Here is a 23,639-nt window from a genome sequence, read left to right as displayed (position 1 = left end):
AAAGTATCAGTGGTTTGCAGAAACATTAACTGCTGTCATTTTATCCTGGACGCTGGGCTCGTTTATTAGCACTGTGATTGTACAACATCTGCGATATTGAAACCGGAAAGAGAGAATGTATGTATGTTTCATTACCCTGACAAAATGTAGACAAATGCTTTGTATTTGCAAGAACTAATTCAAACTTAATAAGCTTTACACATTCTGATTAATCTAATCAGGTCCAGGTCCTTGCTCTTTTTTCATGGGATGCTAATTCTGACTGATCAGTTTTTTGCTATCAGCTACATGTGAAGAACTTCTGTTCTGACTTTTGGATTTGACTTTAAATTTCATTTCACTTTATCTAAAAGCTCTTTCCTTCCCATCTCCACACAGTCCGGGCTGTGAGTCATCTCGTATTGCTCGATCATTTCAGCGCCCTTTAGGGAAAAGGTAGACAGTGTATATTGATTGATTTGGGCTGGATATACGCTAAAACAAACAGATATCTTGTTCTAAAGATCAAATTCTTCACCAACTCTGGCGGCATTAACAAATGCAGCTGAGACTGGGCCCAAAACACAGGCACAAGATAATTAGTCACACCATGCTCGGAGTAGGAAGGGCAGGGAAGCAATCTGACTGAAGGATGTATTGATCCTCCAGAGAGGGAGGGGCACCCAGTCAGGAGTCATGATCAATCTTGCGAGCCAACTCTCTCAATCTGTGACGAAACCTGTGTGTGTTTGTATGGGGAAGCATTCTATCTGCTCCATACACATGTTTGTGTGTGTGTGCAGCCACATTAACACTACCAACAGCCTGCTGTATGACTTGTCAGAAAGAGACAAATGTCTGTGTGAGTAAAAGAGTCCCTGGGGTTGGAGGAAGGGGGTGGGGGTTTAGCGGTACCACAACATCGGAAGCCTTTATCGGTGAGTTAAAAGCCGTCCCTGAGCCGCAGATTCTCCTCATCAAACCGAGCGCTCCAAACCGTGGCACAGTGAGAGGTTTTAAAACTGGCTCAGGGAGTGATGGAAAAGGTAAATCTTCCCAAATATAAACAGTTTGCATATTGGTGTTATCTGGTGGCTGGTCACAGGTGGGCTTCATCTGATTAGACAGTGGTGATGCATATCGGGAGGAGCAGCAGACCAATTGCACTGTAATTCATCTTCCCCTCATATGCTGGAGGAGGAGGAGAAGGTGGGGAAGGAGTGCAGTGGGACTAAAGTGGGATGCACAAGCAGCAGTCCTCCCTTTAGCATCAAAAGATATGGGATCAGTGTAATATTTCACTCTTATTTTTTTTTGCATTTTGCACAAAGGAAAAAGACAAGAAAAGGTGTGAAGTTGTTTGTTTATGTGTTGTGGAGATGTGGATGTAGTAATGCTACGTGCCGGCCTCCCGGGTGGGGTGTGTGGATCAGATATCAGACAGCATGCTAAGCTGCAGGGACACCCACAGCAGTGGAACTGTAGACGGCTAATTGACAGGCTGTTGGAGACGAAAGCCAGTCCAGATAGCCAGTCACTTTCACGCTCCCACACTCCTCGCTCTCCACCAGGGGGAAGGTGGGTGGCTCGGCGAGACGTGTGTGTGTGTGTGTGTGTGCGTGTCAGTGTGTGTGTGGGTGGGTGGGTGGTTGGGTATGCTGTTAAGGGGTGTGCAGACATTGGACCCAGGGAAGTGGATGTCACTCTCACAGTCATGTGCACATGGAGACAGCACATTTTCACACATACACACAAACATACATGTCAAACTGAGATTGAAAGCCTGTGCATGGGAGTTTCTTCGCAGGACTATGAGACAACGCCAAAGGTTTCTTCTCTTGCAGTAACAGAGACCATCACACACATCGTGCATCTTTCTATAGATGCATCGGCTCGACAACCACATCTTGCACCCCACATCAGGCCAGAGGGACTGACAAGTGGTGTGACCTTGCACATGGAAGATAAAAATAAAATCTGTGCATGGCAGGGAAATGTACAACTTCTCCCACAATGGAAGTAAACCTGCTGTACCAGATTTTTGGGTGACTCATCTCTATACTAAGAGTCTAAGATACTTGATGGGACAATAACTTGATTGTGTTGAATTTTCATTATCAAGATAATCACAAAAATCCCCACATCAATCACTGTAAAAAGATGTCTAGCTCACTGACATACAGTCATAAATTGATTTCCTGATTTATTTTGAGTTGTCTAAGCCGGTCACCATGTCTGAAGGCATGACTTGCACATTGTGTCCCCCACAAAAACAGGTCTAACCAGATGTGTGTGAATACTACAGGTTCCAAACTAAAAACGACAGGATGATGAGGTGACCACCATTTATTTATTCTTTATTTGTGCAGTAAGACCTTATTGTTTATGGTTGCTTATTTAAGATGCTTTGATTGTTTTTCACCATAAGAGGATGTGTGTCCTCCCTGAGATAAATATTTGTTTCATCGCAAAATGTAACGTGATTCCAGTATCTTTTAGTGCAATTTTAGTTTTAAATTCAAAGTTTCCAGAATATTTTGGTGATAATGTCGTGACTTGCAATTATGTCGAGTTATACTTTGTACCACATTGCACATTACTGTTAATGCTGTAGGCACAATTCACACGCCACACACTCAAATGCTGGAGTACTTTAACCGCAGTCTTCTAGGTTCAAGCACATGCTTTACCCCCAGCTCGTTATCAAGACATCCTTTTAATTAAATATGTTGTTTTTCCTTTTCTCCCGCTATCTGAGGCTGTACATTTGTTGATATAAAAGCACAATAATGTGTCTTTTGTGCCATTTCTTGCATGAATACGGTTTAAGATTTGATCCCAGTATGAATGGCAGGACAAAGGGAGGGGATGAGCATCATCTGTGGCTTATACTATTTAACATTCAATTATCCATAAAACACACAATAGGGGCTTCAGTCAGTGTAATGACAGATTGAAGGTAGAGCGCTCTTCAGTGCTGTCCCCGTTAACCCAGGTTTTTATAGATCACCTCGCATGCCACCCTATAGCTGTTTAGTTTTCTCCATGAATATATGCAGAAGGGATCTGTCCTTGCTGAGAGCAAAATCTGATAATGCAGCGGCAAACACAGCTGAGAGTCAGAGCAAACCAATTCAGAGCTCTGTTTAAAAAAAGCCAAAGGGCTCGCTGCTCATCTCTGCGACAGCGCCACACAATAGATGAACAATTATTCAGAGTTAGACTGGAAGAAAAAAAATAATCTATTTATTCATGGCTTGTTGAATCAGCTTTATCTTCTGTGATTAATCCAAGTCAATAATGTAATCTTTAATTATAAAGAATGGCCTTATTACCTACGTCAAATAATCACGCCGGTCCAAGACGCTGGGAAGGGGAAAACAAATTTCTCTGCTACGTGATTATGTATTTCCCTACCATAAATTACCGCAGCCAGACAATTTTACTTATTTAACTATTTTGAACGGTGAAAGCACGGAAGCCACTTCATGATTTTTGGTAATAACTGACTTCAAATTACAAGAAAAAAAACACATTTCCACCCAGGATTGTTTTTGTGATTCAAGTATTTTAAAGGACACGTTTGGTACGGCGAGCTTTGACCTTCAATGCAATAATGAACCAAATTAGGAGCGCTTGCTTGAAATTCTTTGCGCAATAAAACAAAAATGCTAAAGAGAGGTCTACTGCACAGCACATGGTGTGTTTGCAGAGGAGCTGAAATGTCAGAAAACATTGCAATTATATTTCATCATGTAATTTTCCCAAGAGCCCCACATCCATGCAGCTATTATCAAAGTAAAACATCTGGAGCCCCCACAATGATCAATCGAAAGAAAACACATTACAAGGATTCGATCCTGAAGGAGGGCCCCGTGAGAGCAAGAGTAATGACCGGTGCGAGTGCAGGCTTTTGTATGTGTGTGTATGTGGGTTTGTACATGCTTGCATGTGATTAATAGCACTTCACCTATAATAATGACTCCTTTGCTGTAACAAATGATGTGCGATTTGTAGTTACAAAACACACACTCACGCAAACAGGAGCAGAGGAGAGACTGCATGTTACTTTTACATTCTGCTCTCCTGCCTGCTCCCACAGCTCCCAGTCCTTCCTCCCTGTGCACTCTACCCGGACTTGGGAGTAAGTGATTTGTCATGCGTGGAAGAAGCAAGTAGCCTGTAACAAATCTAACTGACAGCCCCCGAAAATGCAGATCACATAGCCGACAGAGAGGAAACAGCAGCTTAGGGAACTTTCAACAGGATCTTAATCTGTGATGAAGTCACCCGGTGTCCAACGAGAGCTACAGGACGACTCGTCGACTGACACGGGACAGACATTTCCTGGATGTCAGAGTTGTCTGCTAATTAATGTACTCGGGGAGGACTGCGTGTCAAAGTGTCACAGGACATTGACGTCAAGCGTGCTCGAAGCACGTTACAAACTTTTACAGTCATGTTGTTGCTTCAGACCGAATTTCGTCAAACTTTTCAGCACCCCTGAGGAGCGTGACATTTTCCTTTTGCCTGATGAAACAACCTGGAGAAATTTTCTTTGAGGGGGATCCATTTCTTATGTCACAGGTAATTTGACAACAACAGAGAAGAATAAATACCTGCACACTCTGTTGGAGAAACCAAATGAGGAGCAGGGAAATGTCATTATTTCTTTGGTGTAATTTGGCACATCAGAGGTAATGTAGTGCCATCCCCGTGATAAGACAGAATCTTTAGGTCTCAGGAAGGTGAGCATATCAATGTTCAACATACCCTATTAAGACTTGACACCCGCACTTTATCATCACTAAAGCAATTGCATATTCCTATTCCTGCAGGAGAGATGGGGAAATCCATCTCCTGCAAGGACAGTGCCTTTAATAAATAGTGCACAGAACACAGGCACAAACTCCCCCTTTCACCTGAGCCTACCTTCCTTTCCTCTTTCTCTCTCTCTCTCTCTCTCTCAGACACACACACACACACAGACACACACAAACACACACTTTCCTTCTCTCATGGAAATTGTTTCATTCCTTTTAGTCAATCTGGCTAATGCAAAAATCATGTATGTCTGTCTTTAAATATTTAATCTTAACAGCAGCAAGATTGAAATACAACGTTGAAGAAGCATTACTCCTTCTCCTGAAAGGTGCAAGAGCTCAGAGGGAGAGAGAGAGAGAGAGAGAGAGAGAGAGAGAGGGAGGGAGAGGGAGGGAGAGAGAGGGAGAGAGAGAGAGAGAGAGAGGGAGAGGGAGGGAGAGGGGGAGAGAGGGGGCAGCTGCTCTGCAATGTCAGAAGGAGAGAGAGAGGGATGGCGACGGGGAGTGATGGAAAAGAGAGGAAGAAGAGACTCGGCTATTTTCGATGGCAATTTTGTTGCCATGCACTCTCAGCTACTGGAGTCGGAGGCAGCATTAAAGCACAGTTTGCCTTGGAAAAAAGTATACAACCACATACGACAGCTCTCTGTTTTTTCTTCCTCAGGAGCAGCCTTTGTTCTTTGACATAATAGATTCTGGTACGGGCAGAGACACACGGCTGAAGAGAAACACTGTTGCTGCTTGGAACTTAGTGAGAAGAGATACAGCTCAATGACTGAGCCAAAGCAATGAATCTTGCATGCAAGAAATGTATCGTGGGAACCACATGGCCCCTGGAGATGAGTACAAGCACAAAGAGAATTTCAATTCCTCCTGCCTTAAAGTGTTCAGTTTGCTTTCATGCTTATTGATAGTTTTGTATGAACAAGACAACTCTTGTAGGAGTTATATACGTATAAAATATTCTACTTATCACGAATACAAGTCTTACTTTTTTACATTTTTTTATGCAAAAAAAGTTTTTTACAGCAAATAAATCAGGATGAAGTAATGTAATACGATTGCCACAGAGTCAGGCTAAGGCAGAACTTTGAGAAAGTTTTCCACTCACCACGGAGAAGTCCTCGGCTGAACAGTTCTGTCCACTGAAATTGCAGCTCATGAGCATCTCGTCTAACTGATGTCCTGTCCTGTTGAAGATGTCCTGCATGTCAGGCGCAGGATACATTAAATCTGTAGGTTTGTGCCCATCCTTGTTTTTGGGGGGCAAACCCGTCAAGTTAGCCAGGTGGTAGATATCGGCATCGGTGAGCGCGGAGAAGCGAAAGCGGTTTATGTTGCAGATGGTCACAGCGGGGAAAACCATCTCTGGGGATGCCTCCTCGTTCAGAGCCGTGACATGAGGGTGTTCCAGGTAAGAGATGGCACACTTAGCCGCCTGGTACAGAAACAGAGCCAGTGATGTCAAAAAGGCAAGAGCCCAGAGAGTCTGCCGGATGCCCAGGCGACCAGAGACAAAGATGTGGTTAATCCCATGAAGGGAGCAGGAGTTAGCAAACCCGGCCAAGTCCTTAGCCTGAGGTGTGCAGCTCTCCTCGATCAGGCTCTCCTTGTCCCCATCCTGCTTGCTTTTCTGCTTCTCATCCTCCTCTGCAAATTTGATTTTGCAAACAAATTCGATAGGCATGGGGGCAGCCAGGTCTGCGTTTTGGTTTTGTTTTTGATGGCAGCTATCAGCCCTGGATCACTTCCCTCCTACTTCCTCGGCTTTTGTCCTCTGAGCAGGAAACAACTCCAGAAAGAAGAGAAAAAGACAGGAGAGAGTTTGTTGCTGCTGCTGCTGCCGCTGCTGCCTCTGCTGTGACTGATAGTGCTGCTGCTGCTTCTGCCGCCACGGCTCCTAGTGACTAGAGCGCTGCTGCTGCTGTGCTGCTCCTGCTCTGAACGCTTGTCTCACTACTTGATCAGCTCACACAGTCTCGCTTATCAGCAGTAATACAGCTGTCAAAAAAAAAACACCCTTGCACGCTGCCTCAGACCCACTGATGAAAATGCAGCATTTTGAGTCGGACTAAAATAGGCACAGGGTACTTAATAATTCATGAGAAGGTAACATTGTGATTATTTCCTCCTCACTGGCGCGAGTCGCAACTTCCCCCGGTCATCCCTGAGCTTCCCGCCGACAGCCCCCCGCCCGCCTGTTTAATCCACTTGTTTGGACGGCTCTGTCACTTCTTGACCTGAATAAAGTTGGTGTCAAAGGTTGTTCCGGCAAACATCCAGCGTTTGATGTGAATCACAGGGTCACCGCTCCTTAATGCTACCCCCCAACGAGGTCTCTGGAGAATGCCTAATTGAAACAATAATGAGGAGTGCGAGAAGTGGAATTGAGCACAGGCTACTCCTGGCAATCAATCTTGTGTTTGCAACAAAAAAGTAAAAGACTATTGATCGAGCGAACGTGTCTGTCAGAGATTAAGAGAGGCAGTACAACGGTGTTTTCTTATCAGGAACTAATGGTAGCATCACAAGACTCCTGCACGAATTTGAATTAGTGAATGCCTCCTGATCTGGACCCCGATGCTGCTAAAGATGTTGAAATGAAGTATTGATCTGCCTCGCGTCCCTATCCTTTACAGTGTGTGTCTTAGTGCTGTTAATGGCCCTTTTCCAAGTTGCCAAACAAAATTATGCAAATGCAAGGCAGAAAAGTGAGAGCCCTAATGCATGTTATTCCCCTTTAAATGGAATTAGTCATGCGGGTCACATCACAAGGGGCTGAGACCTCCAGAGAAAAGGCATATTTAAAAGTGAATTCAACCGCACCGAAACACACGTGCCAAGTCGAGTCCGAGGGAGCACCGGAAAGGAGAGATTACTGAAAACTGCAGGACTAAGGGAACAAAATCAATCTTACCCTCCCAAACCTCTCCGTTGACGATGTTAACCTGTTTTTTAAAGGGAAATTCGTGGCATAATTAAACACTAGATGTTTAGAGTAATCTAAATCAGATTAAACGCTTTGGCTGTCTAAAAAACAGCACCTCCAGTGCAAAGAAAAAAAATCTCCCAACTCCTGCTTTTCCTATACGTTTTGTGTCATTGCAGTCTCCCAGACATTTGCCTTTTACACGTCTTTTTTTATGGTAGGATTCTCTTTTGATGGTGTGTTCTCCCAGCTAGATAAACAGAGATATCTAGGATATTGCCTTTACTTGATAGAAGTGAAGCGTCCACTGTTCAGCTATGCCTCTGGCAGGCACTGAGGTCTGCTAACCACAGAGTGTTTTATGTAGTCACTCCCAGAGGATGCTGGGCTTATTTACAGTCTCACAGAGGAAATGAAAGCTCACAGTCCACGCCATGACTAAATACCAAATGTGAATAAAAAACACGCAGGCACATCTGGCACATGAAAACCGTTCAAGGAGTGGATGGCATTATGTTTGTTTGTCAGAGCCAATAACACTCCAAAACCCCCGGCCTGTTTTCTGTTTGATGCCCTAAAAATGAGATACAATGGATTAAATGCCGCTGACCTTCAGGTTATTTTTGCCACTGTCAACAATGTGTCATTTTGAAGGAACATTAAAAAACATTAGTAGGGGATTTTAAGGGGCTTCGCAGGGCACTTCTAATGCAACCATAAATAGTTTGAATCACTAATTTATACAGTTTGCAAATGACGTGACTGCAGTCCTCCTCTCAGTTTTCAAATACAAGTTTCAGCTGGGGATGAAAATGTTTGAGGAGGGGTGAAATTGGTCTGTTTATTGAGAAGTAAGAGTAGTTTGTAGAACTAGAAGATGTGGACAGAAGATATCCCCTCTGAGAGAGCAGTCTGACAGTTTTATCATCTCATCCAAAGGCTCCATCTATTGGACGCCGGAGATGCAAACTTCTCTGTGGAAATTTAAACTGGCAGTAGACACGTTTTTTGCTTTAACGTATTATCATGAAGTACATGTTGATTGCACAATGTAACGGATATCGAATAATGAAACCATCAGCGTTTACATTAGTTTCCTATAAACCTCGCTGTCACTATACAGTTTTGTCTGACACCTGGCACCTGGACGAGGAAAAGGAAGGTTAACTGGCCATACATTTCTATTGGAGAATAAATGATTGAATAACTCATGTTTTGTCCTGTGTTGTTGATGTTGGTGACTCTGAGGAATACGGAAACAATTGTTCATGCAATGGTGGCGCCATTACCACTTGGAAACGCTAGGGGGAGGGAAAAGCTGTCTCTTACAACTTTATACACCCTTTAAAGAGGTTATCTTTGTCACTTTATCCATTTGCTTGTTGGTTGGTTGGTTTGTCAGCAGGATTACACAACTGATTTCCATGAAACTTGAATGAAGGATGGGTCTCAGCCCAGAATAGACCCCATTAACCTTTGGCGCGGAGCTGGATAAAGGGACCGGGATTTTTTTCTCATTTTCTTGAACTTTGTGAGATAGGGCGTTTTTCACAGCCCAGTCGCCCGGATATAATGTAAGCAGTCAGGAGTTTCAGCAAACCACAGATGCATCCAAGGTTGACATTTTTACCAAACGTGGCATATCACGCTCACATAATATGCTTATTAGCCGGCTCACATCGGGAGGCTTACAAGCCACAAGGCTGCCAAGCAGGCGCCTACAGGTCGGCCATTTTAAGCCGAACCATAATGTTTTCCTAACCAAGTGGATTTTGTGCCTTAGAATTTTTAAACAAATGTAAAGGAGCAACAAAAACAAACATTTTTGACCTAATTTTATGTAGGGTTCCCTAAAAATGTGTAAAAACATTCATTTTTATTTTACTATGTTACTGTAATCTTAGTGATGGCAAAAACATGCAGTCTCTCCCTTTATACTGCTTCTAGAACACAGAGTAGAGTAGGACTCCATTTCCCAGAATCCTCTGTTTTTTCCTGGTTGTGCGAGAGTCTTGTTTAAATTAATACTGTTATATATTAACTCTGTAATTCATGTATTATATTGTTTAAAACATATTCTATGGTCTTTAAAATTGATAAAGGTTTAGTTTCTTCCTGTTTAATGAAAACTATTGTTTTTTCGCGTGAGGAAGTATCCCAGAGTTCCCCGGGACAGAGGAGGGCTGGCTGTGTTTTTTCCTCGGCAGAGAGAGAAAAGTCAATTTTTGGAGACTCGAACCTAATGTTGGCCCAGATATTGGACTTCCCAGAGAGACTTAATCGTTCAGAGGATTCTTTTTCACGTATCTCAGTCGACTGTGTTTAGTGTGGACGACGGTGAAGTTTGTTTCTCGAGCCGCGACAGCGCGGTTTCCGCCATTAGCTCCCACGTTAGCTCTGTTATGAGTTAGCTCGGTGGCAGAGGACCAGCCTGCTTCACAACACGGACACGAGGAAGTCTCCACTCGACATTCGTGTGGGTCGAGAGGACGGACCGACCGTGGACGAGGTGACGGCAGATAACGAGGACGTGTCGGCCGGTAGCCTGGGCTACGGGAGTCGTCACGGGGCTGTCTGGACATCGCTCTACTGCCTGGCGGGCTAACGCCATATTGCATCTACAACGGGAGGTTGCGTGAGTACTTGACATTGGAGCGTGTGTTAAAGCAGACTGTGTGAACTGTCCCGGTTTCATGGTTTAACTTATTATGACTGGATAACATTTTCATGTGCACCATCACTACGAATGGGCCCCAACGGTTAGGGAAATTATCCAAGCGCTTGGCTTAGTTTTTTTTCATGGTATCATTATAATTTATCTTTATTTCTATGTGAACTCTGAAAATACATTGGTACAAGTGTGGGTACTATTACTGTGTTTTGAGTACACAAGAGCACTCTGGTTTGATATTTCTATTTATTCGTGTTATTGATATCATATGTTGAACATTCAATAGATGTGAATACAGTTAAAATATTAGGAACATCTAATTATTTCATAAGAGAATGGTTTATTAAAGGAGAACCGCAATTTGATTTAGTAGTATTTAGTATTTACTTGAGTTCTGAGGGCTTACATAGTTTTTGCTAGAACATGGCATAGTAAGTTTTCAGTGGAGGTGCCGCCTTAGTTACATGATATTTTCCTTTTTTTTCACTGAAGTGATAAAGTTGCTTTATTCAGTAGAGAAGAACCACAGTGAATTCACCATCTTTAGCTGAGCACCTAGGACCTGTTTTATTCTTATTGGGTGTGACCTCAGTGTAGATTATAAACACTAAGGAAAAAGAGGTTACATGTATTATTGCAGAAACATACTTAGCTAACATTTATTCTGGCGATTTTTTGTTAATTTCTTAGGGAATAATTAATGGATATTGATTAAAAAAAGAAAAAAAAAAAAGGGCATATTTGGGTGGCTGGTAGCTCTGAGTGAGAACAATTTGACAGGCTCCTAGTGATACAGGGCAATTGAGTTTAATATTGAATTAGTCTTCATTGAATTAAATGGGATTCTACTGAGTTTCTATAGTTTAAACCTGATTCTGAGGAATGTGATTGACTAGAAACACCACAGGGTAGAGCTGAAAATAAGATATTTGGCAATAAAGAGCTACTCTGCCCTGACAGCTTTATCAGAAAGTTTTATCTCAAGAGCAGAAACTTTCTCGGGTCCAGAACTACAGCAAAGGAGCTCAGTTTAGATCCTGGTTCCTCTAAACAGAACACAGTAAATGTTCCTGAAAATGTTGCACTTTTTTTCTGGTCTCTTGCCAGTGAGGGCTACCCAAGAAGGCATACAATACATGCTGAAACATTAATCAAAATCAATACAGCTTTTATTTTCCTCCATTGGTGAGCAAAAGTAATTTGCAGTAGTCAACCAGAACAGGTAAAAACTTTCTGAAAAGAAATTTGTGTTGAAAAACAATTTGTTTGGTTGAAGACAACGTCTCTGATTAACCAGCTCCAATTGTGATGCCAGTCTCTTAGTGACGGGTCCAGGTCGTATAATCTTTGTAATTTATCATTCATAATGGCTGAAAATGCAACCTCTGCGCTTTCACCTCTAGGAAGCTGTACCATCAAGATGCAGCTGACCAGCCAAAGGGAAATCTGAGTATTCAAACGTCATACACCCTATGTAGGCCATGTAATCGATTACCTCTAGATGCGTACACTGAGTGGCAGCAATTACACATGACTTAATATGAAGTGTTATAAAATTGAATTGAATTAAGTGAGAAACCTCACGTCCAAAGAGGAAGAGTGGAGGTTTTATTCTTCAGTTTCTATGGCAATGAATGGCAGTCTGACAGCTCTCCACGTCAATTAAGAGTCAAAGCTGTGTTTCCTGCAAGTTTGATTTTTACATTTTGAGAGAAAGGAGGCTTGTGGCAACATTTTGATGTATGTTTGTGAATGAGAAAACTGTGGGTCTGAGAACAGTTTCCAAAACTTTTTGGCCTTCTATCTCCAGACTAATAATCAAATAGTAATTTTCCAAGACCCAAGCAGCCCCTGGAGGCTACAATGTTCATTAAACACTTGTGAGGCTCAAAAGGGTTTATACCCTTGGGAGCATGAATGCCAGCTATCTTGTTTGTTCATTTTACACAGATTTTTTTTCATGCTTAAGTACGAATTAAAAGTCCATGAATAAAATGTCTGATGATGAGAGCTTGAGTTCAAGTTCAAGCTCTTTATTGTCATGTATTTTTCATTTACAGTGAAGCTGCCGCTGGCAATGATATTTTTGGATCTCCCTTCAACTGTCCTCTCACAGAAAAATCATTTACGTAGAACAAAATTGACATTGAATCTGCAAATGTTATTATTTCAGTGTCTATGAACCAGCTGACCCACAGTTTCTTCATTCCTCTGTTCCTTTATTTTTTCTTAATAAGTTTTTGTTCCGGTCATTGAGCTTTGAATTAACATTCAAAACTTGGGCTTGTTATGTCTTCACATTATATACTGTGCCTTAACTTTTGTGAGTTATACTGCATGTATAAAATAAAAAAAAACACATTAGCTAGACAGGTTCTATTGCTATTTTTTAAGATATGATATTGTGAGAAAAGGAAACGCAAACTATCATTAATTAGTTAAATACGAATGCTTTGTAAGATTTTCTAGAGCTTTAAATGGCATCTGAACATAGTTCACCCACGAAGAAAAAAACTGTAACATGGGAGAAAGCACTGGAAAAAGATGGTAAGCGGACCCGACACATTTTAATTAAACCTGAATTAACTTCACAATGCTCCCTGTGGATACTTCCTCATGCCCCCTGCTCACAATTAGAGCGGGGGGCATGGGGATCCTTGCCTAGAAAAACAGAAGAAAATAATGACGCAATTTTCTGCAATTTGACATACAGAACACAGTATAATCAAAGACTTTGGGGGGTGGGTTTACTTTAAAATGTCACTGAATCAGTTTTTTTTTTTTTAGCTCAAAACCACTTTAAAGTAGGGTATATAGTGTATAATTATTTTAATGTCAGCTGAGACTGTCCCTAGACCTCATAGCAGTGTCTGCTCCACTGCCAAATAAAAGCTCACACTGAGCAATGGTAACGTGTTTTGCAAACTGTTCAGCCTCCTTGAAAGATCCATCATCACCACCGGCTTAAGTACGTTTTAGAGAGAGTGGGGGGAAATTATAGCGTAAGATTTGAATGCAAGACTTCCCAACTCTCTCCACAGCCTGTCCTCATCAGAAAACAACCATATACAGCAGGTCAGCTGTGAAAGCAGTTTATTATGACCCATATTTACATTTCTTGTTACGTGACGACATCTAGTGGCTGTAGTAGTTATTATGGCAGTAAAGGAGGAAGTCAGGCGACGAAGTATGAAGAGTGGCAGGTCCACATAAGGATCTTTGTCATCACACATCACCACTAGAGATGTCCCGATACAGGTTTTTCCCTTTCCGATCCGATTCCGATACCAGAATTTTATGTCAGCCGATACCGATCCGATTTCCGATACTAACGTGCTTAAAAAAGCAATTAAAATGTATACGTCATTCTAAATTGTAAACGCAATCAAATTGAGCATATTCTTCCTCTTAATAAAATAAATCAGCAAACAAGTTAGTCACAAATTGAACTTGAACATGAATACAGTACCAGTTATCAAACTAGTGCAGCAATACAGTACTGTAATATACTGTAACAACAATCTTCAATAAGTAGGTAAGCACAAGTGAGGTACCTATGGAATAAAGAAATACACAATAATCCCTGTTAAAGTGCAACCATAAAACTTTTATTTTCTTTTGTAGAAATATTTTTAAAGAAACAATATTGCAACGACAACAACATCTACAACTACTTCTATACTCTGCTGCTTCGGTCCCTTTTTTTTCTTGTTCTCGACAAACACCGCATACTCGTCGCGGTGCTTTTTCTCCAAGTGCTTAATTAAGTTGCTTGTGTTAAAATTGGCGACCTTTGTGCCACCCCTCGGAACATCCTTCTCACAGACCTTGCATTTAGCTGTTGGGCTGGTGGGTGTTTCTATTGTAAAAAACTCCCAAACTGCTGACATTTTTTCCTCTTCAAAATACCTAATCGCTCCACTCGGCTGCAGCAGCACGCATGCTGTTATGTTGTGATCATCTGTTTCCTGGTGCACGCAGCAGCGTGTACCAAGTGATCAGAGCCAGAGCAGAATTTAAAGGAGCCGCGCACATTTTATCGGATCGGTGGCTAGGCTGGAGGGTGCGTCGATCCAAATATGCCCAAATATGGCAACATCTCTAATCACCACCCTGGTTAGAAAAGATTCTGGCTATAGAAAGCATCCTGACTGGAAACATTACCAACTGGCATGGTTTGTGCACCGCCAGGACAGCAAGGATCTATAGTGGGTGATTAAAACTGCCAAGAACATCACTAGTACCAAGCTACAGAGCATCAGCGACATCAGTGAAGTGAGATGTCTGCACAGAGCCCAAAGGATATTGAAAGACAAGTATCCGCTGCCGTACCACCAGACTACAGAGCAGCTTCTTTCCCCAGGCTGTGAGACTCCTGAACTCATCATTAACACTCCATTTTCCACATTAGATGCAGCAGGAATCCTTGTGATTTAAAAAATGACAATAAAATTACCTTTTACCTACCTTGAAAATACAGTAATTCCCCATCTGGCAGTGCTGAGGCTTAACTACTGAATTAAGGGAAAGCTACCTACTTTAGCTTGTACTAGCTAAATGTATTGCCAAGCAAACTATGCTTTTATTTTTGTGTGTGTATAACTAATTGTATTTTAATTTTAACATGTTTGAAAAAGGGATTGATGCTCATTTTACCATTAGCAACACACCGTTAACCTATGGTCTACATCCCCTCGAGCGAGTGCTATGCAACCTGCTGTTGCAAACCAGTAGCATCATGAAACATTTGCAGGAAACCGATACCATAAGGGAAATCGGATCTGTGACTTTTTGAGGTATGATCTTTGACGTGATTAGAGGAATCTGTGTCACTCACGATACAAATTGATCGTTACGACATATTATTAAAAATAATTGTAATAAAGTGAAATACTTAACAAAATAACTATCAAAAATCTGCTGGGGCACGTCACCCACAGCTTGAACCAGCATGACACGCTTGATTAACTTGATTGATTGGACCTTTGTTGTAGCTTTGTTAACATATTCGTATTTAATCATTGGAAAGTGTATACACAAATTAAGACTGATTTTCAACCTCACGATTTTTATTGCATAGCCTTTTATGTGTTCCTGGATAAGTAGGACGCTTTTACTTATGATCAATGAAGTTAAAAGGACCAAAGAAGCGCTGTGATCTGGGGAGGACAGGGAGGACTGCTCACGTCTGCTCGTCTCTGAGGAATAAATATGTAAAAACACAATGACAAACAGCAGTGACACTATTTCTAATAGATTATCAGTGTGTTTTCTGGCCAGCTTCACTCACGGCAGGCGGAAAAAATATAACGGATACCGAAGAGATCGCTGCAGATCACGAGCCGCCCACTAAGCTCCACAGGCAGCCCTGTCTGAACAGCCCAATAGGTTTACATGGCCACCAAAAGGAAGCAGACAGCACTATGATCCATTTGTGGCGCTTCCACCTCCCCGACGTGATATGAAGAGGGCAGAAGAGAGTACATGCAGGTTGTAAGAAGTGACGGTTTGTATGAAAAGGTCACGGTACGCCAAAGAGTAAAATCTAAAAATGCCGGTACTGCACACCGGTCAGTACCAACCCACTGAAAGCACCGTTCTAAAGTGAATAATCTGGATGGTCGTACTGCTGAGGGCAGCTTTATACATTTATTGGATCATTCAATAGATAACACAGATAAAAAACACGGTCATTAACATAACAGAGATGACACAAATACAGCTTTAATTCGACAAATTACTTTGTGATGATCGACATGTGTTACTGCAATATGAAAAAAATACTGTAATTTAAATATCAGGATGGAATTTAAGATACATAGGGTCAAGATTTACTGTTTACATGCAGTTTTGGCAAATTCTTGCAAATGTCCTTGAAAAATCTGCTGAGAAGGATGTTTTAATTCATCAGTTGGCTGAACGCTGCAGTTCCTGCTTTGAATGTAAATAACAACTGAAATTAAAACTGTCAGCAGTCGATTGTCAGTCAATTAATGAATTTCATTGATCGGTCCATATCAATAACACAGGAACAGAAACAGGAAAATGCATGTCACACATTTCCAGCGATGTAAATGTCAGCATTAAGATACACTGGAAGTGTTATTTCACATATAGGTCTGCGTTGTATCTTTGCTTCAATCTCTCTTCAATAAACCTGAATGTAAATAAAAATGCCAGCACTGCACTGTTATTCAAACCCGAGGGTGCAGCAGTAAGATAGGCCCGCACACGGAGAGATTTGACATACACTACACCTCCCGTACACGAGCGGCTCAACTTTTCGACTCGCTTGTGTGTAAATTCTATTTGACAGGTATTAATGTGTTGATAACAAATAATGAAGACTCGATGCAACAGAGGCTGCTGCTGCCTCAGCAGTAACACAGGCAGGTATCTGTGGTCAACAGAGGACCTGGCTCTGTGGAACCGGCAGGGGAAATGTCATATTTGCATAAAAGCCACAAAATATTGTATTTCTTGTTTTTCTCGATGTGTCATATTTGAAGGTTTGGGATTGTGGCGGCTGCAGACGGCGGGCTGATATTTGCTCTTTTATTCCTTGAGCAAACAGCAGAGATCTGGGCTCAATGAGAGGGAGATTTAGATTGAACTGTTACAATCTAATGAGGAATTGTACTGAATGGGTACTTGATAGAATTAATGTGTTCACATGGCCTTTCTTTGCATATCATGTGCCCACTTTTGCATGTTGTAAGAGTAAGATTTATTTTAAACAGCCTTCTTTCATCGCTATAATTAAAATAATAGTTTCACTTGAATCAAAGCTTTTTCTTAGATTTACCTGCTCAGTCTGTCTCATGAACAGAGTGTTGAACACTGAGGGCTATTCAGTATAATTTTGTTTTGATGGTAATTTCTGCAGTTTCTCAGCCTCAGTTTCCTGTGGTAAAAGCAAGAAATTTATGCGCACCAAGATCTGCGTAAACAGGCCATGATAATAGGCGGTGCACATGGAAAAAGCCATCTTCATCACTATGTAAGCTGTAAAATAAATTCACAAAGGACTGCATCCATGCCTCCCGAAGCCCATTTATAATATCAGGCTTCTCTGATCTGCATGAATGATGTTGTAGTGCCCCCTGACACCCTCCCGCTGCCCTCACCAGCCTGTCTGGTAGTCATATCTGACCCATGCAAAATCACAAAAAGATCAGACTCTCAGTGATGATGACTTCCTTTCTGTCCATGACAGGTTGATAAGTCATGGACGTGTCACAGTCAGTTCAAGCAAGTCATGGTTTACATAACCAGTGTTGGGGAGTTAGCAGTTACATGTAACAGCATCATGTGTTTAAATTACAAAATGAATTGAATTGCGATCCTGTAGTTACAGTTACTGAGAAAACAGTGTCATCAAATTCAAATCTTTAATCATAATGTTGGTGATTAGAAAGGGGTTGCATATGAATTTATTCTTTTCAGTAATAAAATTATATGTAGAATATAACATTTGTTGTGTTGCTTTGCGTTTTTTTTGCCAAAGCAGGTCTGAAAAGCCATCAGGACTAATTTGAGTGCAACATCATTAAGCGTAGGATAAGAAGTCGACTCTACATTTAAGACAGGCTCCATTAACTGGGCAGTTTGGGCAAATTTGGGTGGTGATTTTGATTGGTTCTCTTGTTTGAATTACTCTTGTCTGCTAGTCAAATCAATGCATATTTCTCTGGTCTAGACAACCTGAATAAGACACATCTGAAAATTCAATAATCTTTTCAGGCATTACTGTAGAGTGAAGCTTGTTTACCAGCAGTGAAAATGCTGTACAAACATTGAGATGCTGGATGTCAAACCTAAATAAACATCTACAGTTATATTGAACTTTTCAGTGTTTTATCCATTTAAAACAGTAAGAAAAGTAATCAAATGTTATAACATCACTTTGATGAAGTGATTAACATAGTGATGTTACTTGTTAAATATTTAGGGTAGTTACCCTAAAAGGTACCCTAGGATTTTTTCAAGTCTGTATTTTGACTTGTACTGAAGTATGCATTACACCATGTAATCTACTTAACTGAGTACTGAGTACAGTTCGAATTAATAGTCACACCTTTCATCTGCATGTTTTGTAGTCAATAACGATGGACAATTTTAGAATGAGCCTCGAAAACATCACCCAAAACTCCCCAAAAAAGCACTCCTTGTGTTTTGGTGATTTCATTTCCACAAGAGCAGGTGAGCTGAGTGTGGAGGAGGCTCATTGTTAATGACTCAGCCCATCCAAACTATTGAAACCAACGTGGTACCGAATGACATTGCAACAACCAAGTGCGCTTATGAGCTTTTACGAAAATGACGGCATTAGAAGGGCGACTATCACAATCAGTGCGTTTACAGGAGAGACTTAAAGGGGAACTACTGTTTTTTACAACCTGGACCTTATGTCCAGCATAAAATACAACCTACAGACCCCGGATGTTGATAACAGGCATATCATAACAAAATATTGGTGAAATGAACTAGTTTCGCGGCAGATAATGCGTTATATAGAGGCTGCGCTTCAGTGCCCGGATCACTCGCATTATATGGATATACACGGCGCTCCACTGGATCTAATTTCGTCCGAACGACTCCAAATGACACCAAAGTTATCTGGGTGAGTAAATGATCGTATTTTATGCTAGAAATAAGGTCCAGGTTGTAAAAAACAGTAGTTCCCCTTTAATACGCAAGAACAAGAACTCCAGTCTCTGCAGTAGAAGGGAGGTATAGAGCAAGGGGAGACTATAAAAGTAAAAAATGCGCAAAATGTTGCCAAATATACCTGGGCGGCCCGACCAAGTAAAGTCTATGTGTGGGAAACACTGCAACATTGGTCTCCCCACTCCTGTGTGCAGCCCATCGCACACAGAGAGCATGTAGAGTTGTAACAGACTCCGACAACCTACTCCACTGTCGCTTTACTCTCCTTCCCCTCAGCTGAATATACGGGACAGTCAGGTAACAGAGCGCTGACTCCAACAAAAGCTTTCCATCTTTTCCCCTTTGTACAATCACTGTAAATAACTGAAACCACTACCTATACTGTCCCTGTCCCTCTGTCCCTTATACTGTGTGTTGTTTGTGTCAATTGTGTTAGTGTATAAACACGCTCTGTGTACTGCTGCAACTTCTGTCTATCGGTACATATACACACTGAAATAATTGGTATTAGTTTGATAAAGCATAACCCCTATTATAAGTGAAAATCAAATGTTTGAAATGAATTAATATTTAATTGATATGGCATGATTTTGCAATCACTTGGCTGCTTCGCCCTAACTGGATGATTAGTGCATACTGTAGCTTTTGTATTCAGGTAATGATGATGACACAGTACACTTTATAGAAACCTAAGTGCATATAATTATCAATGTACTGTTTTTCGAGAGAAAATACAATTAACTGCACTCTTCAAAATGGAGTAGGGAGAGTGGAGAGACACGTTCAGTAATATCAAAAAGAAACTGTCAGAGAGCAAAGCAGCCTCACACTTCACACAAAGAAAGAGGAATGTGCACATTTACAGATTTGTCTACACATTTACAAATCTAAATATACTTGCAAATAAAAAAAATGTAGATACAGTTACACAACTCTACACAATTTTGCAAGTATCGCTGCAACTAGGGCTGTCACGCTATCAGATTGTCATTAAATTAGTAGTGTTAATGGTTAATACATACTGAGAAGTTCGTCTATAAACATTAGGTGCATGTCTGTTATGAAGTTGCAGCTGTTGTTTAAAATAAAGGCTTATAAAGCATTTTGTTGTTTGTTATCCGTGAAATAACTATTAACTGAAGTTTAATTAACAATTTTACCATTTGTTCAGGATGGTTGTTACAAAGTGTGACCTGTTAGGGCGGCCTTCATGATCTGTGAACTTCTCACTAGAATTGTGCTGTAGAAATAAGCAGAATAACAATAATCTGCAGTCCCTAAACTCATAGGAAGTGGAAGAGGAAAGCTTGAAATTCAGTATATATCAAGTGAAAAGGCCTGTTGAAGTGGCCTGACTCCACACAGTGAGACAGAATGATCAAAGTGAAGCACAGTCGAGCTCATGTGAACCCACACGGTCTAAATGTCTGTTCGTTTATGATTTTGGATTACCCCGATTCTGCTGTGAGACTGCAGAGGGGAATTCGGAGGCATTCACTCACCACTTCATTGCAAATGCAGAACACTTGAGTTTTAGTGGAGCTTTCATCACTCTGAAAATGCTGAAATGACTGGTGTAGCTTGCTAGGTAACATATCAGCTTGCATTAATGCTGAGATTGGACATGGTGTGGTTCAGTAGCTTAGTTCAGCCTTTGCGAGGCACAAATTCTGCTACCATGTTATAATAGTAGATGAAAGTCAGAGGTTCCGCCGCCCAATGAGAGCTCTCATTATTAAGGTTGTACTATCTTCTGAAGGACCATATGGGTTCTCATTTTTCTGTATATGTAAGAACACACTGCTCAAAGGAGAGAAAATATGGGAAGCTTGTGCAGTGGACTGAAGAATTGCCATGCTTTGCACATGAGTGCAAAGAGCAGGGTTCAGTGATTTTTTTATAGCCTTGAGGATCACTTCTCTTCAAGTCCACACACAGTGCTCCGCTTTAGACGGCGTTGCAACATATTACTCATACGCACCCTTAATATTTGTATGCAAAACAGAGGAAAAAAGTTAAACAATGAACGCTGCCACTGTGTCATCTGCTGGAGGGAAAACATTTGTGCATAATGCATAACTTCTTCAGAGGCTTGAAATATGTTTGTGAACAGGGATTTGGCATTAACTTGTCTTACTCCCGTCGCCAGATGAATGTCAATGATTTCTCCAGAACTATACTCCCATGAGAACAAAATAAATGGAAGCAAATGTAAAATTATTGATCGAAATGCTGAATTAAAAAAAGTTGGCTGTTGACAAAGGGCACCCAATAATCGACTTGCAAAATAGCAGGGATCTGCCTTTGTAGCTGAAGGTCACAGCAGCCAAGCAGGTAACTGAGGCGAGCCTTTGCTTCCTCTTTCTAAAGTGCATTTTTTGAGTCCTCCAAACTGACCCCTGCATGAAAAATGAAAGAAATTCCCTCTTCCCCATAAGCGAGTGGAACAAAAGCTAAATGTCACCAGTTGAATCTCTTCTGAACAGAAATCCATTCATGCGAAAACATCTACAATATATGTAGTTTATTGTAAATAATAAATGAGCTTACTTTCTAACAGCCTCTTAATAAAAAAAACACTCTCACACTCCTCTTTTCAGGGTTCATGTTGGCAGGTTTTTCTGAGCAGGCTGCAGCAGGACGAGGAGGAGGAGGGGAAACGTCTGATATCTATTAAAGCGTCAACAAAACCCGTGAACAGACCTGAAGACTGACACCACACAGAAATAAACTGACTTCTACAAAACACACAGATTTTTTGTGTAAGAATATTTATGAAATAACCTTTTTGAGAGTCAGATGAGAAGCTTGCTATAATCTCATATTTGTGCGTTAAGAGCAGACATGGTGTCAACGGGAAACTTAAAATAGCTAGCCTGGCTCTCTCCAAATGGAAAAAAAAGCCAACTAGCACCTTCTTAGCTTACTGATTAACATGTCATGTCTTGTGTGTTAACTTAGTCCACTGACAGAAATGTAAAAACAAAAGGGTTATGGAGAGTTACTATTTTTCTGCCAGACACAGCTACTGTGTGAGGTTTACAGGTTTGAAACCAACTGTGCCAGTTCAAAGATTAAAAACTGCACTCAACGGTCACATCTGGCAAGCCACAGTGTAGTTGCCAACATTAGCGGATACAGATAAAATGTTGTTCATCAAGAAATAATGGCAGTACTCCCCCTAAATCTACCCCAAAAAAGAGATATGTGTTCATTTGTAAGTTGATTCCGCCTGCTTCCAGTCTTGTGCTAAGCTAAGCTAATAGCATTCTCTCTGTACTTAAACAGAAATTAGAGTTGTATCAATCCTCTCATCTCACTCTTGAAAAAAAATGGATTTTAAAATGCTGAATTGCTTTAATGAAACTTTGCAAGAAAAAACTTGGATTGGATTTTGTTGTCCAGTACACTTGTGCACCATTCATCCTATTGCTCATATTTTCTGAGGACAGCCATACCTGCAAAGATAGCTTTGCTATTTTTTTTAAATCACAAATTAATTATTTCAATATCTTATGAAAACAAGCCTTGTTATCCTGAGATAATGATATAATCAATCCCTTATCACAAGAAAACAAAAAGGTTGTTTCACTAATTACTTAAAATGTGCATGAAAGATAACAAGCGCCATGCAAGGAAGCACATATGGGGATTTATGCTGAAAATGTCAAATCAAGGGGTACTCTATATATATATATTTATAAACATACTCCTTTATATACATGCTTCATGATATCATTGAGACACCTAACAGTCTGGGTAGTTACTTTTCTAGCCGTAAATACCCTCAATATCTTACCACAAATGGCAAAAAGTCATAAAAATTTAGATCTGGGTTGCTTTGAAACTCACAAACCGAGCCCACAGAGCGGTGTGTGATTGAATCTGTTGTCTAATTACAATAAGATGAAGATAACATGAGAAAATTAGCTTTGTTATCTCAACATAACAAAATAGTAAACTTGGGATCTTGACAGAGTGATATTTAAAAACATATTTGCAAGCGCAGCAGGTCTCAGCTTCGGTACGCATCAGCCTGTCACTCTGTTTTCCTTAAAGTAATGTAGTGCAGACCGGTCTAGTAATTACTGTTTAGTGTACTTCGAAGCGGAGCTTGTGATTACAGCGATGAGTACTGATGAGGTTATACTATTATCATCATCTACCTGTTAACATCTGATATCTTGATGCTGAGCTGGGGATCTCATTACTGGACAGATGCAGACTTGTTATTCTGCTCACATACTGTCAGTGCAGGACAGATGGGATGGGGGGACGGGATGGGAAGCCTGGGAGGTACCGCTGACCCTCTTCCCCTCCCCATCAGCTGCACCAACAACATGCCACACGCATCATGGGCCCGACCCATCCTCTACTGTGACAGGAGCTCACCTGCCCTCAAGCCCCCCAGAACAACAGGGCGCATCCCCTGCCAGCTGTGTCGAACAGCCAGCACAACTGGCTCGCTGAAGCCTGAACAAATTCTCCACTAGCCAATGGGAGACTTCTCGTTCATTAGGGCTGTGACATTTTATAAACAATGTTATAAATAACTATTGTTGTAAAT

At 41.1% G+C, this 23,639-nt stretch overlaps 1 protein-coding gene and 1 long non-coding RNA gene across 2 annotated transcripts in view; one reads left to right on the top strand and one right to left on the bottom strand.

Annotated features, from left to right (window-relative positions):
• Nucleotides 1–6,733, bottom strand: part of asic4a (acid-sensing (proton-gated) ion channel family member 4a) — a 95,660-nt gene extending 88,927 nt beyond the window's left edge. Inside the window, exon 1 of the mRNA XM_084362133.1 lies at nt 5,914–6,733. Within this exon, the coding sequence (XP_084218259.1) occupies nt 5,914–6,489 (576 nt within the window). The 5' untranslated portion in view covers nt 6,490–6,733. The remainder of the gene's footprint in view (nt 1–5,913) is intronic.
• A 3,216-nt stretch (nt 6,734–9,949) lies between these two features.
• LOC311262265 lies at nt 9,950–21,820 on the top strand. The gene is made up of 2 exons (XR_014623224.1): nt 9,950–10,366; nt 21,673–21,820. It is a non-coding gene; the product is annotated as an uncharacterized lncRNA (long non-coding RNA).
• The last annotated feature ends 1,819 nt before the right edge of the window (nt 21,821–23,639 follow it).

This window comes from Pagrus pagrus, assembly GCF_965226575.1.
Source record: "Pagrus pagrus genome assembly, chromosome: 9".
NCBI classification, from domain to species: domain Eukaryota; kingdom Metazoa; phylum Chordata; class Actinopteri; order Spariformes; family Sparidae; genus Pagrus; species Pagrus pagrus.
The sequence above is the reverse complement of the archived record's forward strand: the minus strand, read 5'-3'. Positions and strand labels throughout refer to the sequence as shown.